Here is a 17,939-nt window from a genome sequence, read left to right as displayed (position 1 = left end):
ATGTATTAAGAAACAGAAAAGAAACTCTCAGACCTCAAATAACGCAAGAAAACAAGCCTGAAATTATGTAATAGCCTGGATTTATATCTTTTTTTTTCATATGTCTTGTTATGCTGCCAGTCATTCACATTGCTGTTGGATGACTTTGTAATCTCTGAGGTTTGAGATTAAAATTTAACAGACACTGGACTAGAATGGCCACATTATTTTCTGCAAGTGCATGTATAACATAACATTTGTAAATGTTTCAGAATGTAATTATCGCCACCAACTGGACATTTTATATTCTGTACTTTCTCTTTAGTAAATCTAAGCATTTCCATCCTTACTTTGGTTATCCCAGAAGACATATGAACTTTGAGATTTATGCATCCACTTAAATATAAACACCTTAATACGAACAACACATTATAGCAAAAATGCACGATTCTGAGAAAAGCTTCAGACAATTTGTGGATGAAACTGTATTTCAAGACTTTTAAGCATTTTAAGTTTCAACTTAAATTGAAAAACAAAAATAGTTTCATACTACTTATGTGTCCGTGTTGAATGATTTAGAAAGAGTGTGTTCATTTACATCAATACACACATAAATCCACAAAACCCCAGGACTGTGTGAAATAAAACATTTAATAATCCACATTCGAAACAACCCTTTATTCTAAAAATGTGGCAATATAGCCACTGGCTATGAAATTAGAACAGTTTTAAAATACACATATTACAGATTTAAGTCCAGATAATAATTTAGATTTTTCATTGTTTTTAATTCACATTGACTGGACTAAAACAAAAAAATACATTTAACTAAATCAAGCCGAGCTAAAATTAGTCACTAACAAGCATTCATTTGTTAACTTATTAAAATACAGAGGAACTGCTTGTAAAGTGCTTGTCACATGTTTTAGGCACACAACAGTATATTTTGAAATCGTTTAATGAAGCAAAAAACAAAATTATATCTTGCTCCTTTTTTATTTGGGGTAATTATGGGATCTACAATGATCATCACATTACACATGTATGGCATATGGCAATTACAAGTTCCACTCGGTTTTAAAATGGCATGACCAAAATGTATAACGCATTTTTAATACACCCCTTCAAGCTTCCAGCATTAAAACACAAAATTTGTCTCATGATATCATTACTGTCAGTGTTTACAGGTCTTCAAGCACTACCTTAAAACATCTTTTAGTAACTGAAACTGCTAAAGACACAGAGGTAGATAAGAGATTTACTGCTCACAAATCACAGCAACTTCATTAGCTCATCGTGACAACTTTGGACAGTGCTTTCTCTTATGGGTCAGAGCATTACTTAATTGGCTAAAACCCTTTCCACATAAGGGGCAGTGGTATGGCTTCTCTCCAGTATGCATCCGCACGTGTTTTTTCAAGGTACATGAACGTGGAAAGCCCTTTCCACAATACAAACACTTAAAAGGTTTTTCTTCAGCATGACTATATTCATGCTCTTTCAACTGTATGGCTCTTGCAAAGGCTTTGCCACATTTAAAGCACACATTAGGTCTCTCACCAGTATGTACTTTCTGATGCTCTTTCAAATTGTAGTGCAATAAAAAAGTTTTGTCACAAAAAGAGCACACAAACGGCTTCTCATTTGCATGGATTTTCTGGTGTTTTTTTAGCTGACTCTCTTCAATGAAACTTTTGTCACAATGAGAACAGCGATGCAATTTCTCACCCAAATGCATTTTCATATGACTTACTAGGTTGTGTTGATACTTGAAATCTTTACCGCACTGAGAACATGTGAAAGGTCTCACTCCAGAATGAATTCGTGTGTGAACGCTTAAGTTTCCTTTATGTATGAAACCCTTTCCACATTGAAGACATTTAAAAGGTCTCTCTAGAGTGTGTATTTTCACGTGATGTATAATGCTACTTTTATGCGTGAAACATTTTTCACATTCAGGGCACTTGAAGGGCTTCTCTCCGGTGTGGATTCTTAAATGGTCAGTTAGGTTATCTTTATGTATGTAACTCTTTCCACATTGGTGGCATATATATGGCCTCTCTCCAGAATGAACCCGCATGTGGTTTTTAAGGCTTGCTTTGTGAACGAAACTCTTTTCACATTTATCACACGTGAAAGACTTCTCTTCAGCGTGAATTTTGAAGTGATCCAAAAGGTGTTCTTCTTTTGTGAAACTCTTTTTACATATAAGGCTTTTGTCCCCTGTCTTTCTAGTTGTTTTTGGAGAGGAGTCAATCTCAGTCTCTGAGCAACTTAAAGAATCTTCTTCAGACTTCACAACAGTTTCTTCAGTATTAATTTGATTAGGTTCCTGGAATAGATATTTCTCCTCCACCTTCAGTTCATGACATTCCTCTTTTACTTCCACCAGATCTAAAATTAGTGTAAAGTAAAGTTGTGTGACAATTCTAGCCATAACATCTGACACATACATTTTTTACATAAAAATGATAGTTCTACGTTTCATTATATTAACCACGTTTTCACTGGTTTTGTTTTCAAAACCGCAACGTTAGATTAGTTACTTTTCTTAGCGGTTATAAAAGTAAAACAAAGACATGTGTAAAGTTACCAACCGTTTTGTCCTTTGGTTTTCATTTCACATGTTTTTGGAGAATTCGTGTCTTCGCTCTCTTCTTTAATACAATCCATCGTTTTGTCTCGCAATTTACTTGTTCCCTTTAGGATGACAAGAATATTTCCGCATTATAAACACTGTATTGTCCTGGCTGTTGTGTTCTGCTGCCCGTGCACAAACAATCACGTACAAGAAACAAAAGGACATTTAAGAAAACCACCAACAAAACAAATATCTTAACTATATTTAACAATTTAGTGTAACAGTTTGCTAGTTGTAGTTCACAACTAATAAATGAACATTAAAGTCTAAACTTCTATATAACTGTAATATCTCTATGAGTGGCGCAATGTACGAGTCATGTTCGTCAATGCTCTTCTTTCGTTTTCCTATCGGTTGGCATTACTCCTGAATAGTACACTTTCGCCACCTACTGGACTGGATGGTAAAAAGGCTGGTTGGATGTTTATATACATCATAGAAATTAGCCGAAATAATATTATTCTATTATTCGATATTCTTTTTACTTTCAAATATGGTAGCCATGCGTATTATTATAGTATACGTGTTGGTTTGTTAGCAAATTAATAACCATTTGTGTTACTTGAAGTGACTTTTATATTTATGAAAACTTTGCTGCATTAGCCAACAACAAATGCATAAGGTGAACGTTATAAATTAATGCCCTTAGAAGGAAAGATTTATACATTTTCGGACTTTACGACTGTTATGCATTACGTCTAAATACTCGGTCAACAATTTGATATCACAATGATGTCACCAGGAGCTGTCAGGATACTCATGATGTCAAAATGTAACCACACTGTGTGGTCAAACTGTGAATTTACTATTGAACTGTGAGCTTAGAGGTTAAGATGTGGCTGTTTCGTCATTTGAAGTCACCATTTTGTTGATCAGTGTTTGCTTCAGATGGGCTCTTGACTCTACTATGTATTTCTTTTCCTGCTCCGGTTGCTGTTTTTCTGCGTTAGATCTGTATATATAACGTGGATGCTTGTGGCAAAATCGATCATCAAATGTTGAGGAAATCTAAAGACCAAGAAGCCAAGTTTCAAGCGTTTCCATATTTAATGTGTTCGAACAAGTCATAGAGGGACATACAAACCCATGATCGTGTACTCCGTCATTTTTTCTGTCCTGGCTTAAAACGAGATGTTTGCAAATTATTGTCGAAGTTATCATGTGTGTCAAGTAACTGGAAAACCGAATAAGAATATTCTGCATGCTCCATTACATCCAATACCAGCCGTTGGGGAACCATTTGAGCGTGTGTTGATTGACTGTGTCGGTCCCTTACCTTGCACAAAGTCCGGTAATCAGTACCTATTGACCATAATGTGTACATCTACGCGTTTTCCAGAGGCAATTCCTTTGCGGAAAATTACTGCCCCAGTGATTGTTAAATCACTTATTACGTTTTTTTCTCTGTTTGGTCTCCCACATACTATTCAATCAGATCAAGGTACGAATTTTATGTCACGCATGTTCAAACAGGCTCTTGATCAGCTACACATCAAACACTGCACGTCCAGTTGTTACCATCCACAAAGCCAAGGAGCACTCGAAAGATTCCACCAGACTTTAAAATCCATGCTTCGTTCATTCTGCCTGGAGTTCCAAAAAGACTGGGATGATGGAGTGCCTATGGTTATGTTTGCAGTGCGGGAGGTAGCTCAGAATTCGTCATGACATACCTAATGAACACAAGATTCATTTGATGGCACCATTATTGTGATCAGTGTTCACTTTAGTTGACATCTTGACTCCTACACATCGCAATAATACATCTCTTTTACCATTCAAAGCTGTGTTTCATGCATCAAGCTTCTGTGTTGATAACAAATAAGCTTGCTGCAAAAGTATAATATAGCAAAGTAAAAGTTAATGGATTTTTAGTATTTAAGTATTATTTAGTGTTTGTGGATTTGAGAAAGATTCTACAATGAAGTGACAAAACTAAGTTACCACAACATGTGCCACAAGGGTGGCAATCATCAAATTAATTCAGGTAAATTGCAATGCATGCTGGGAGTCATGAATGAGTTTTGTACTATGATTACCCAGCATGCATTGCAGCATGATGTTTTCTTTTGTTGTTTGTCGGCATTGTGTAGATTCATACGCTGATTCTTCATCCGTCTGGGCATCTGAGTGAATCATCAGCTTTATATTTCTCAAAATCTCTTATTATTCACGTGGCAGGATTAGATGTCTTGAAAACTGTTACTCTATGTCTATGAAATGTCTGACTTATTGCCACATATTTTATGTGTAACTATGTGCCAATGTTGCAAAAGAAGACGTAAAGAAAAGGCCCCAATATATGAATTAATTTGATACTTTTCTCTATATACTGATACATGCATTCAATATTTTCAGATCAATAAACTGTCTATTTATCAGTTGAATATTTATGTCCATTCTTCAACCAATCTCATTATTTTCATATGCTATACAATGAAAACCATTATGAAGAGAAAGACACTGTTATGTCATCCCATATAATTAGTGTTTCATTTTTACATGTTATTTATATGTAACTAACACGCATGTAAATAATCTGACATATTATTGTTATATTGGATATACAATAAATAAAAAAACAGCTTTCAGAAAAAAAAACCTTGAGTGCTGTATTATTCAGTCCTGTTGAAGCATACATGTTTTTTTTAATTAAATTTACATGAAATATATATAACATGCTAACAATGTTGGGTTACATATAACATGAAATAATATAATATGAAATATTAGGTACGTTAAATAAAATATAACTGGAATGAAATAAAATGCCATATTCAAGACAAGCATCACAGTTACATAAAGTGTAAAATAGTTACGTGAGATAGAAAATATATATTAAAGGCAATATAAACAATCTCCAATATATTGTTGCTTTTAAAATTAAAACAGCAGATACACATATAAACTTTATAAAATAAACAATAGTCACCATAAACTGCAGTTACATGTCATGAAACTCTAAGTAGGAACCCAATTGCAAGGCAGAGGCAGGACGAGATGGGAGGAGTAAACACGGGTATTTAATACAAACAAGACTATAAACTGACAAAACAAAACCCACGAGGGGGAAAACAAAGCAGGATAAATAATAGCAAAATAAGGACACAGACTTACTAAAATAAGACTAAGAAAACAAACACTTGATAAGAACACTAAACTAACACTTACTAGGACTCAGGGTAACAGAAACAAGGTAACAAGGAAAACTTGTGACTACAACAAGGAACATCTCATACCGCAAACAACTTACAATGAAAGCGCACAGTACAAAGAACACAAGGATGTTTTAAAGGGAGAGAAATCAAGAGGGAACAGGTGCAGGGGATAAACTAATTAACACAAACTAGGAAACAGGACCGCAGGAACGATGACGCAGACCAGAGAGCGATGAAAACGTCTCTCTCCCAAATGAAACAAAGGATCCTGTACGATTCCACCTCTAGAACAAGAAATACCTGACAAGGAGAGGTGGAACCATGACATACATGAAATAAAAACGGTGTTCCTATCTCACAACAGCAAAACAAACTTCACTTTTGTGAGTCCACAACTGTGGTAAAGTGTTCATACCTGGTGAACACTCTGTTGTCCAATCCTTTGGAGATCGACATCATTTTCACAAGACAAAACGTTTTTTTTTTATAATTTTTATGTCCCTGAGTGGGTTGTTGGCAAAGTGTACAAACAGGCAAGTTATGCACACATGACAGTTTGACTCCAACTTGAGTAAGACTGTTTGGGCTTTTTCTTTTGTACACTGTAGCTCTGGACCAGGTTAAGGGGGTGTCAACACTCTGTGGTGTGTCAGTGGGGCCGGAAGACAATGTCAAGGGTGTTGTGCTGGTGGAATCCGGAATCACTTGTGTATTAGCAGTTGATGAAGTGATTCTTGGTGGAGGTCTGAAGACGGCAGACATAGCTGGCATTAACCAGGACAAGGTTTTAGGTGCTGGCATTACCATGACTGATCGTTCTTTTAAGACCTTGGTCCCTGCCTTGCTGGGAATGTGTTCGTACACAATTTGTTGATAGACAGGTGGAGGGAGAACCGACGGTTGATGAGGTGCTGGAGGTAAGTCTTTTGAGGAGACAGACGCAGTCTTTGATATTGTGTCTGATGGCATTCTTGTTGACTGCAGATTGATGAGCCTGTAAAGAGTGATTTTTAATATGGCAACTAATTCCAGGCACGTTAGTTGCGTTTACACAACTCTCCAGTGTACTCACTTGTCCATCAGAAAAGCCGGAAACTTGGCTTGGTGAGCCTCAATGAGTTGACAAAGAATGGCAGAATCCTACGCCAACCACCTGCCCATCATGCAACTACCACCACCCCTGGCTGCTTTTGTACACAACAGGACATCTGTTATTATACAGTACCAGCTGGATAAATCCCAAACAAGATTAACCTGCAATTTAAAAATTGAGGCAACATTGTTTTCATTGATTGTTGGTGTATTTACGTAATAACAAATCATTGAATTGTTGTATTCCAAATGTAATAATAAATATCTGAAATACCTTAGTATGGTAGCTGGTGTACCAGCATTGTCACGGTACACCTGAATGGGGGCAAAGAGTCCGTGCTCTGTGTCATCCTCCACCCAGGAAAGATCAGCTGGTGGGATGCCATTGGAATTTTCCCACAATCGCACCCAGCCCTCCAGCTCGACCTGAAACATTTAAAACAGAAAACATAATTACATAACAATACATTCGTATTATCACTCCAACTATTATAATTTATGTGTAATACATTTGTGTATGCAAATATTACACACTGTGGAGTAACTACTGGGTTCTACTGGGAGCGTGGCTGTGGATGACTTCTTTGATGAAGATGTGGATGAGGACTTCTATGAAGGTTTGGATGAGGAATTATTTGAAGGTGTGGATGTGGCTGCGCATAATGCTGAGGTTGCGGATGAAGCTGAGACTGCGGATGATGCTTGGGCTGCGGATGATGCTGAGGCTGCGGATGATGCTGAGGCTGCACATGATGATGTGGAAGCCATGGGCTCAGAATTTGATCACCTCCAACAAGTGGGTGTCATCCAGCAATGAGGGGTCACTGTTGGAAGAGCTTGACTTCTGTATGATAAATAAATTATTTCTTTCACCGCCATTGACGAGTTATCTCGTCATTTAAAACAAAAAGGGTTCCGCGCCAAAGACAAGTTTTTACGGCAATCAGTTTTTGTACTGTTGTACAGCAGGTGGCGCTATTACACACCTTTGGTAAAAAGTACGGAATCCCAGAACCTAGAACGTATATTTCTTATCGGTTTTTAATGATTGTTCTGAGTGTAATCTGGGCGGAATCTTTGACAAAAAACGTTAATTATCTCAGCTGTTTAATCAAAGTGATGCATCTTTAAAGAAACCTGCCCACATCTAAGGTGTGATAAAAAACAAATGGATATAGAAGAATACGGTTTCTTTTGTTTAAAAGCAGAGACTCTGTTCTTTTATTGGAAAAATTGTTTGTCCATATATTCTTTACAGAAAATGTACTGTGAGCCATTAAAATTTGGTGAAAATGTAAAAAAACGCTGGTGTAGGCTTTTTTTTAAAGGCTGGTAGGGAAAGAGTTAAATAATGCGCTTTATGTTCTCAAAACATTAATTTAATGTTGTGGGAATATGGTTTGTGATTCAGATAACTTACTTGAATCTTCTTGTCATACATATGTATTTTCTAAATCTTTTCATCTGCACACTGGTGATGAGGGTTATAGGTGTATTTAGCCACCGGCTAACAGAGCTGTATACCTTCTGTATCGTTTCCCCCTGACTCGTACCAAAACCATCTGGCCTGTCCTTCTGTCCAGAATAGTGGCTGTAGAGCTCCCACATCTCATGGAAGCTATGGCTCTCGAACCCTTTCTGTCTGTAAACACATCGGTGGATGTTGGCTTCCAGGGCGATTGAAACTTCTGGAAAGCTCTCTGCATACTCTGCCAGGTGGTCTTTTATCCATTGATTTTGTGCCTGCCCCTTTCCAACTTTTTTAGAGAGTTCTTCTCTGTGCTTTTCGATCAAACTTCAATTACAAAATCATTTAAAAGTTAACAGCCTACACAGCGATAACAACCATATAATTCTGTCAATAGACTGAGAGAGTATTTGTTATCGACTACTTTTGAAAATTATGATAAATACAAAATGCTTACCACTTCATGTAGCCCACATCATTTGACACAACCCAGTGAAATGGTGCGTTGAGATACTGGCCAAAGGGTAGCACCATCTTCCCCACACACTGCCGTCGTGGTGGTGCTCTTATCCCTTCAGTACGAAGTGCTCTTTCAGCATGGGCCACTGCAGTGGAATCATTGAGGAGGGGGAAGAGGAAAACTCATTCTCCTGTTTCTGCAGTCACGGGCCTCATTTGTCGCCACCAATAAGGCCTGCTGACGACCCTCTGGAACAGTGGGGTTTTGAAGACGGATGACTGGCTTCGCCATATCAAGGTGCAATGAAATAAAAACACAATTTTTAAGATGACAATAATGCACTTATAATAACAATAACACATAACACTAAGATTTTTTTTTGTCACCAGCCAATTAACAATGTGTTCCCTTTCAGCAATAGTAAAGCCTCACAAACATCATCACTATAATACTCATGTGCAAAGATAAATTACAGGTATAATCACTGTGATCTATTGTATGGACACAAAAGCAATGCAAGTGAGTGCCTGTTAACAACGTTCTTTGAAATATCTACTTTTGTGTTTTGTAGAAGAATGAAAGTGGAAATGACACGCGTCAGTTATGTTCCTGAAGTCACTGATTAGCCTCATCAGGTGTTTTATCAGAGTTGGGGCTCAACTCTGCCGGAAAATGGATCTCGCAAGCTAGGGTTGAGAACCACTGGTCTAAAATATGTATTTTTTTTACAGCCATTTTCCCTTAAAATATAAAATTTTGTGTTTGAACTGATCGAATCCACTCGATAAAGTCCACAAATCAGGAAAAGTTTGATGTTTTAATTATTGGTAATAAAAACATTCACTGAGTTTATATTCCAAGTTTAGACTGCAAATGTTCCAACTTTGGAATTGCCAAAATACAAAGAAAATGTAGAACGTGTACTAACAAATTGAAGAATATTTGGAAACATATATTATCAAATCAGGAAATATTTTAAAAAATATGGAATAATCGTTGAATGATGGCGGTATGCGCCTTTAAATTGCTCTATAACGCGCCATTAAAAGCGACGTCATCAAAGTCCGACAGCGTCTCACGAGATGTGGTTCTACTTGAAGTTGATAAGGTGAGTGCATGGTTATTCGCTAGTTCAGAAAAATTGAATAACGTTTATTTCTTATATATTTGTAGCTTTCTAATATCGTTCCTGTGTAATTAAATATGACATTTTAACCATTACATTAGACCCGTCGTTGCACATGTATCGTTGTGTAACGTTATCCATATTTGTCATGCCTTTTACCTGGCAATCTGTCCCACTGAAATGGAGAACATTTCTTTTACATGAAGGTATTACGACTTTCTCTGTGATTGTCTTTGTAAGGATGCATCACCTCATCTTTGATTAAGTATTACGAATGGAAGGAGAAACGCTACCGTTACAGGAGCAGCGTTGTTGTGATGATGGGCTGTCCCAAACAAACGAATCCCTGATCCCTGATTTATATGACTTTCTGCGTATCGATGTGGAGCTCGAACCTGTTGGTAACGACAGAGAGGAAAACGCGTGTTCTGTAAGATGACTTTGGTGCAGAGAAGCGGTCCTGACAGAGAGAACATGTTATTGCAGTCTCTTATTTAACTTTTTTCCCAGAAAAATGTCATGCGAAAGCAGCGTAATTGGGAGAGAAGAGTGGAGGCGAATAAAAGCAAAAGAAAAGAGGAGAAGCAGAGAAAGAAGCTCAACAGTCGAAATAAAGGTGACATTTATTTAGTGTTTTGTGGGAGTGCACATAATTGTACAAAATACAGTTTGTAAGGGTTTTAAGGTTCATTTGGTATGTTCATCTCACTAGGTTCATGTAATGCAAAGTGACATTGTATCTCAAATAGTTTTAACACATGGAAAACAGACAGACTGGCTTGTATGTTGTCTTGGCTATAAGTTTTATGTTTTTAAGCAAAAACTGTTGTTAAAAAAAGTTTTTTTTGTAGATATTAATGGAACGCAGCTTAGCAAGCGTGTCATGAAAGCGATTACAAAAGAGAGACTGGAGGATGCCAGAGAAGCAGGACTGGTTTTGTGCGTGGACCTCAGCATGACTGATCACATGTCACATAAAGTAAGCTTTGCAAAACCATAACACAAACACACATTTTGCACACAATGGACTACTTGCACTACTTCCGCGTTCTCCTGGATACGGCTCAATCATTTATATATTTTTTTGGAATGGTCATTTCATTAAAAGAATAAGTCCTGTTAATGAATTTAACATGCTTTAATGTGTTTTTTTTATGATGGATCTTATGGTGGGTTTTTATGACAGATCTTAAATTAGCAGAAGTTCAACTTCTAATATATTTTATGAATCTATACTCAACTCCTGCATAATAAAGCCATTGTATGCACCCTGCAGGAGTGCATCGCTTTCCTAAACGGTGTTAGTCTCATTCGTATATTACATTTCATACATTTTAACGACATTAGACCATACAATGATTGTTAAAGTGATATGTGGATTAATTAGATGTTCATTCACATTGGAAAGGATTTAAAAATATGATAGTTTTCAAATAATAGAGCAGATTGAATTCCGATTATACATTAATTGGGCAATTTTTTTTGCCATTTATTCTTAATGGGGTCATATGGCGCGAATACATGTTTTCTGTGTCTTTGGTTTGTTATTAGTTGCCCGTGCATGTATTAGACATTTGTTAAGACACTTTAATTTTTGCAATTTTACTAAAGATGCATTCTGTCTAAAAATGAATTCTCAACCAGACCTGCCTGAAACGCCTTGTGTAACCACACCCTACAAATCTACATCAGTTTGTGGTATGATTTGAATAAGACAGCCCAAATATATATGCAAGTAAGCTGGGCGTACCTGTCAGTTCAATTACTATATTTGGAACATCAGGTTCAAAAGCAAGAGGTGTTACATTTCCGTCACACCCTTGCAGTTTTCGACCAATCACTAAGCACTGGTTTACTGGCCAATCATAGCACACCTCGTTTTTCATAGTGATGAGCTTTTGTAAAAAAATCTGCGCGTTTCAGAGAAGCGGGGCAAAGAGGAGATACAAACATGCACAGTATGTCTTGTATACACATTGCCTTACATCTAAAACAAATGATGATATTTGTTTTAGCCGTGTCATATGACTCCTTTAAATGTTAGAACTACACGTTTTACATAGGCCTATAGCAGGGGTCTTCAACTACTTTTCTCTAAGGGCCAATTTCCTAAAGTGTAAATAGGATGCGGGCCTTTTTTTATCATATCCTCATTTCTACTGTTATTTGTATTTGTTATTTATTGCATTTTGTGTTTATTTTATACGTAACTTGTAGGTCATATATTAAAACATGCACACAAATATTGCATCTGATATTTGTGCATTATCATGATATTTAATTCAAGGGGATATTGTATTTTTAATTTAATATTCCTTGTAGCGTTAGTTTACTCAAAAATAAAATATTCACCACCAACCCATTAAAGATTGGGTGGGATTGTTTTTTCAAGAAGATGGCCTATTTATGAAGATATTTGTTTTAATTAATGAAAGTCAAATCAATGAAAGTCAAAATTACCATATCTTCCCCACGCACTTAGAAGGGCAGATCCTTTGTAGTGCGAGTTCTGGAGGGAAATGAAAAGCGGTTTTCGTATATTTGGCAGTTAAAGGCCTGATTCACATATCGTGTCTAAAACCGAGTGGAAAACGCGAGCTGCACTGCATTCTTCTTTTTTTCCAAAGCGCCTGGACTTTGCACTCTTCTGGCGTCTGTCGTCGCTAAGCAACCATGGCCAACGTCAGCTGTTGAGACGAGGAGGTATAAACAAAGGATTTATGGATTATATGCACTGAAAATACTTTGAAATAATTTGAGACACAGATGATCACATCTAGTAACCATTTTCCTTGAGCTTGTCTATTTTGGCTGTTTGGTTCTTGTCACATGACTTGCGGTGCGCTTGCGGCTCTCTGAAAAGTTACGATTTTTTCATCTAGATAGTGGCGCTGAAAAAGAGCGGAACGCACTTGACTGCATTGCCCTTTATTTCCACACATCAACATTTAAAATAACTAATATGCGCACAGAAAAGACATGAAATGTGAATCGGGCCTTCATCATACATAATGAATGCAGTAATAAAAACAACACAGTTTTCCCCTTATCTGAGACAACAGTTCTCGTGGTGTACCCTTCCTCCAGTTACTTTTAATGGCACAAAACGCGTTCTTAAAGTGTCTCCACTAATTTGAAATGTTAAGGCAGGCCAGGTAAAGATGATTGGCGGGTCGCATTTGGTCCATGGGCCACCAGTTGACTAGCCCTGGGCTGTAGCTATTGACAAAAATTGCATTTACTTATGGATAGCATTTGTCAATAATATACAGACACAACCTAGTGATCCAAACATGTAATAAAAATGTGTTGCGTGTGTTCGTCAGGTCCGTGCTCTCTTACGCATTAATTACATTTAATGTTACATTTGCATTTATTCATTTGGCAGACGCTTTAATCCAAAGCGACTAACAAGTAGGGTGCAGTGGGCAGCTATCACTGCAGAGCAAACAGGGTTGAGGCGCCTTGCTCAAGGGCACTTCAGTCATTTCCTGGTGGCACTGAGAATTGAACCAGCGGCCTTCTGGCTCTGAGTCAACTCTCTAACCACTAGACCACAACTGACCTCAATTACTGTATTTTGAAGGGATGGTTTACCCAAAAATGAAACTATTTACACACCCTCCTGTAATTTCATACCTAAATAAATTACTTGGTTCTGATGAACTAAGAGAAAGATATTTTGAAGGGGTTAATAATTTTCATCTCCAGGACATCATTGACCACCATAAGAAACAACCAACACATTCAATGGCACCTTAGAATAGATATTTAATGATATTCAAATTTCTTCAAAATATCTAATTTTGTGTAATTTAGAACAAACAAAAATATTCTTGATGTCCAAGAAATGAAATTTGCTAACATTCTTTCTGTGTTCATCGGAACAAAGAAATTTATTCAGGTTTGAAACATCCTGAGGGTGAGTAAATGATGACAGAATTTTCGTCTTTAGGTGAACTATCAGAACAACTTAGGTTTAATTTTGAAGCAACGGACCATTGTAAATACATGGAATCGAACGGCTCCCCAGGTTCCGGTTATAAGTCGGATGTTAAAGTAGTCCATTTCCCATTGAGTTCTTGTAAGGCATGAGTAGTTAAACTGGACTATTTATTTTAAGTAGACACTGTATTTACTAGTCTGACGTGATCTTTTACTTTTTTTTTTCTTTAGGAAATCAGCCGCCTTGCAGGTCAGATTAGGCGCCTTTATGGATCAAATAAAAAAGCTTTGCAGCCATTCCACATTTTCCTGACAGAATTGAAGAGGGACAGTCTGCTGTATAAAGAATGTGTTAGGATGAATGACGGCTTCCTGAATTATTTGGTTGGTAAATACTTTTACCAAATATTTTATGATGTTAAGGAATTCAATTAATCAGAAGAAGAATTATATTTTTGTTATGGAGGTGACTCATAACACTCTGTATTTGACAGATTGATGTGACAGATGAGACATGGTTTCATCTGTTCCCCTCTGAGGATGTGATATATTTAACCCCAGACGCAAGTAAAGGTTCATATCTGACATACTTTTTTTCAATAAAGCAATGTTCTAGGTTTAACAGTAGGTTTCACTTTTTACTATAAAACTTTGTATGGTTAAGGTTAGAGCTTAAACACTTACTCTATAAATTTACGAACTTAATCTTTCTTTTTTTTCTGCATATTATAATGTATGCAAAGAGTCTTGAAAAGGGTCTTCAAAAGTATTAAATTTAGCTACATGATGCCTGTATATACCCTGTGCAGGAAATGCACGGTTAGTGACGTTTTAGAAGTTAATATGGCGAGAACAGTAGTCTTAACTGTTTGTTTCTATTTTGCTTCAGGTGCATTTCTTTTCATTGAATTGTAAATATTTTTATTGAATTGCATTATATTAATTATCTAAATGTATTGCATACAGCTTAATGTTATGAGCTCCTACTGAAGTTAAAAGATAAAACTTATTTTTTCTCAGCATTAGAACGTGTGGATGAAGATAAAGTGTATATCCTTGGTGGTTTAGTGGATGAAAGCATACAAAAGGTGTTCATATTATAATTTATAAAAAATTGTTGATTGATGCTCTTCCAAACTATAGTGTAGCGTGGAAGAAAATATCTTAAGCTATGCCATTGACCTAGACTTGATATGTTGTCTATAACAGAAAATAAGTTACAAAAGAGCGAAAGAGCTTGGAGTCCGCACAATGAGACTGCCTATTGATGAATACATGGTGAAGAAATCCAATCCCAAAAACTTCTACTCCAAAATTTTGGCAATCAACCAAGGTAAGCACTTTTGCATACTTAAGTCATAATCCTTTACAAGTGACCATGCTTTTGCATTTCAGTGTTTGAAATCTTGCTGGCTTTTTGTGAGACCAAAGATTGGACTACAGCTCTTGCTTCTGGTATCCCACCTGGAAAGGGTTACGTGGTGACTTCACTAATGTCCTCAGAGGTTGGACAATGATTTCCTGCTGCTCTGGAGGGCCAATCAGGGACATTCTTTGGTCAGCCAGAGTTTGAGGCCATGACCGATGCAAAGTTAATATGTTTGCACATTATATTGATTACATCCTCACCATAACCGTATGACAGTATGCCTGCCGTGTTTGTCAGGGTAGAGGTGTATTTTGAACTGTTAATATTTGAAAGATTTTGCTGTATCTTTTGTGTATCATTTTTACTTGATTCTCAGGAAAAGTTTACATAACAAATGTTGAGTTAATAGATATTTTGTGAGCGTTAAAGAAAGCTATTGAATCATGACACTGATATTCTAATGCCTTTTCTTTTTGTCAAAATACGAACAACGCAGTAAAAGTCATCACATTCATTAAGGGAAAATTGTCTTTGATCAAGCAACCCAATATTTAAAAGAATCATATGACTTTTGAAATTGAATGATCTTTTTGTCTATGTTATTTATTTTGAATGAAAACTATGCAGTTTTGCCTTTTTGCAGACCAGTATTACAAAAATGAAGTACAGAGAGAGAAGTTACAGTAAAGACAGTTGTCTATAAAACAAATGAAATCAGAGAACAAGAAATATATTAAATCTGAAGGATTTGCAATATTCTATACTACCAAATTTTCTTTATAATATATGTATCATTGATATTATTTGTATAAAGTTGTTTTCAGTAGGATTGTTATCGGACCATTACATTGATAGTGCTATTCAGCATGTTTCATTTTATAATGACAATAAAAAGCAGGCATGTGATTGCTGGTATTATTTTTTGGAGAGGAGAAAATTACTCTTGTTAATCTGTGTGATACAATTGAGACATCCAAAGGGAGAAATTAATTTGCACAACCAAAAATACCAAAATATGTTTGCTTTAAGATGTGCTTAATAAAGCAATTAACATGCTGAAATTAAAAAATGAATTTAATTGAACGAAAACAATCAGTCCTTGTTTTTAATATTGAGTATTTCTTATTCGTTTTGATTTTTATAATTCAACATTATAATAAAAACAAATGTATTACATGGTCATATTAATAACTTTATAAAGAAAGGAACACAAAAAAATAACATCAGCTTATCATCCCTTGTTTTTACTTTGTGTGCTTATACACAGTAAAAAGTATTTGACAAAATGTGTACCGTAAACCGTACCGTATGGATTTTATGCTGTTAATGTTTCCGGAAACGATGTCTCAATCTTGATGTGAATTAAAAGCAGTTAATATTAACATGAGCCGTACTTGTATTCAGATCATGTCCATTGGTTAACTTTAATCAGTTCTTTTTGGTTCGTAGAGGTATTACTTGTAGTATCTTGCATTGCAAGATAAATTAGACGGGTTTATAATCAAAACATATGTTAATACAAAGTAAATACTTCTAAAGGCGTTTAAATCATATGCAGTGGTGTTAATATTGTTTAAACTTTTTTAACTTGGTTCTGAAAATCATGTATATAGTAATCAGTGTTTATAAATGTAAGCACTTAATGAGATGTTAGCCGTTTAAATTAACATTGTTACAAGACTAGAGACTAGCAAAGCATATCAGGCCAGAACAAAAGACAACTGGATTTATGGTCAGTTATATAACAGAGCTCACAGTCACACTTACAGACCAATGGACAAGCAGTAGATTCGACAAATCTTGATATTTTTAGCAATCCAGAGTATCCGGAAGAAACCCACGCATGTACCTGCCATGTACAATTCTGTACAGAAACGCATATTGGCTCATAGATTAAGTAGTTCTACATTCTTTCCAGTAGATGGAACCAACAGGATATGTCAAGTTAACATTGATGGAAAAAGATACCTTTAATAAAAACATTCCACGATAAAATTTCCGGATATTTGTATATTTCGTTCTCAAGTATATATTATTTTATTGATAATTCTTAAATTAGACTTCATATGTATCCGCACAGTCTATGAGGATAAATGTTTCAATTTGCGTATTCACTTATTTATTAGAGATTTATTGCAGCATGTAACAATATTTCCATTTCATAGACATGCATTTCTAGATACTAATTAATTTTATTATAGTAAGATTCTAAATAAATGTAATACTTAACATTGAACAAGGTTATAGCCACTCTGATCATGCATTCCTCCTCACTACACCCCTTCAGGCATAGAGAACGTTCTTCAATAATAGTAATCTGTGATTAATATCACCGAATACTATTCGTTTCACGCTCAGAGAAACACATCGATACTCTTCATCGTGGTTTAGGAGACAATTCTTTTAAGAAACACATTTCCTAGTTAAAAACTATAGAAATGATCCCTGAAAGTATAGTCTTAACATACTTCAGCGCTCACTAAACACCCCTTCAGAGAGACGATCAAGCTCGATGACGGTAACCTGTAGTTGCGCCCTTTCGATAAGTAAAACTCGCCGAACGAAGCGGATTTAAAGGGTTTCAACCAAGAAAGTCAGCAGAAACTTACTCAGTTGAACATGAAATACAATTAATAAAAGAATGTCTGTCAATAACCACACGTTATCCATATGAATAACTAGTTAACTTAAACGTTAAAGG

General features: G+C 36.0%; 2 protein-coding genes, 1 long non-coding RNA gene and 1 other non-coding gene across 6 annotated transcripts; 1 reads left to right on the top strand and 3 right to left on the bottom strand.

Moving 5' to 3' along the window:
- Positions 1-956: 956 nt before the first annotated feature.
- Positions 957-2,946, bottom strand: LOC130429057 (gastrula zinc finger protein XlCGF8.2DB-like). Its single transcript, XM_056757426.1, has 2 exons — positions 2,577-2,946; positions 957-2,373 (listed from the first exon to the last, which is right to left on the bottom strand). Exons 1-2 carry the CDS (start codon positions 2,650-2,652, stop codon positions 1,271-1,273), a joined length of 1,179 nt encoding a protein of 392 aa, XP_056613404.1. The 5' UTR covers positions 2,653-2,946; the 3' UTR covers positions 957-1,270.
- Positions 2,947-5,320: 2,374 nt separating this feature from the next.
- On the bottom strand, positions 5,321-17,105 carry LOC130426128 (uncharacterized). Its single transcript, XR_008907153.1, has 6 exons — positions 17,006-17,105; positions 8,796-9,080; positions 7,405-8,665; positions 7,145-7,296; positions 6,851-7,032; positions 5,321-6,772 (listed from the first exon to the last, which is right to left on the bottom strand). It is a non-coding gene; the product is annotated as an uncharacterized LOC130426128 (long non-coding RNA).
- Positions 9,804-16,144, top strand: trmt10b (tRNA methyltransferase 10B). 3 transcript variants are annotated; one of them, XM_056752668.1, is made up of 9 exons: positions 9,804-9,906; positions 10,165-10,354; positions 10,435-10,540; positions 10,776-10,903; positions 14,101-14,253; positions 14,364-14,442; positions 14,890-14,957; positions 15,079-15,202; positions 15,265-16,144. In XM_056752668.1, exons 2-9 carry the CDS (start codon positions 10,199-10,201, stop codon positions 15,384-15,386), a joined length of 936 nt encoding a protein of 311 aa, XP_056608646.1. In that variant the 5' UTR covers positions 9,804-9,906; positions 10,165-10,198; the 3' UTR covers positions 15,387-16,144. The 3 variants fall into 3 exon arrangements, with proteins under 3 accessions (XP_056608646.1, XP_056608639.1, XP_056608654.1); XM_056752661.1 differs by having other exon boundaries at positions 9,861-9,906; positions 10,131-10,354; XM_056752676.1 differs by lacking the exon at positions 10,165-10,354 and having other exon boundaries at positions 9,867-9,906.
- Positions 17,106-17,484: 379 nt separating the features above from the next.
- Positions 17,485-17,699, bottom strand: LOC130431204 (small nucleolar RNA U3). The gene has a single exon (XR_008908178.1). It is a non-coding gene; the product is annotated as a small nucleolar RNA U3 (small nucleolar RNA).
- Between the last annotated feature and the right edge of the window lie 240 nt (positions 17,700-17,939).

The sequence above is a fragment of the Triplophysa dalaica genome, chromosome 1 (genome assembly GCF_015846415.1).
Source record: "Triplophysa dalaica isolate WHDGS20190420 chromosome 1, ASM1584641v1, whole genome shotgun sequence".
In the NCBI taxonomy this organism is placed as follows: Eukaryota; Metazoa; Chordata; class Actinopteri; order Cypriniformes; family Nemacheilidae; genus Triplophysa; species Triplophysa dalaica.
The sequence above is the reverse complement of the archived record's forward strand: the minus strand, read 5'-3'. Positions and strand labels throughout refer to the sequence as shown.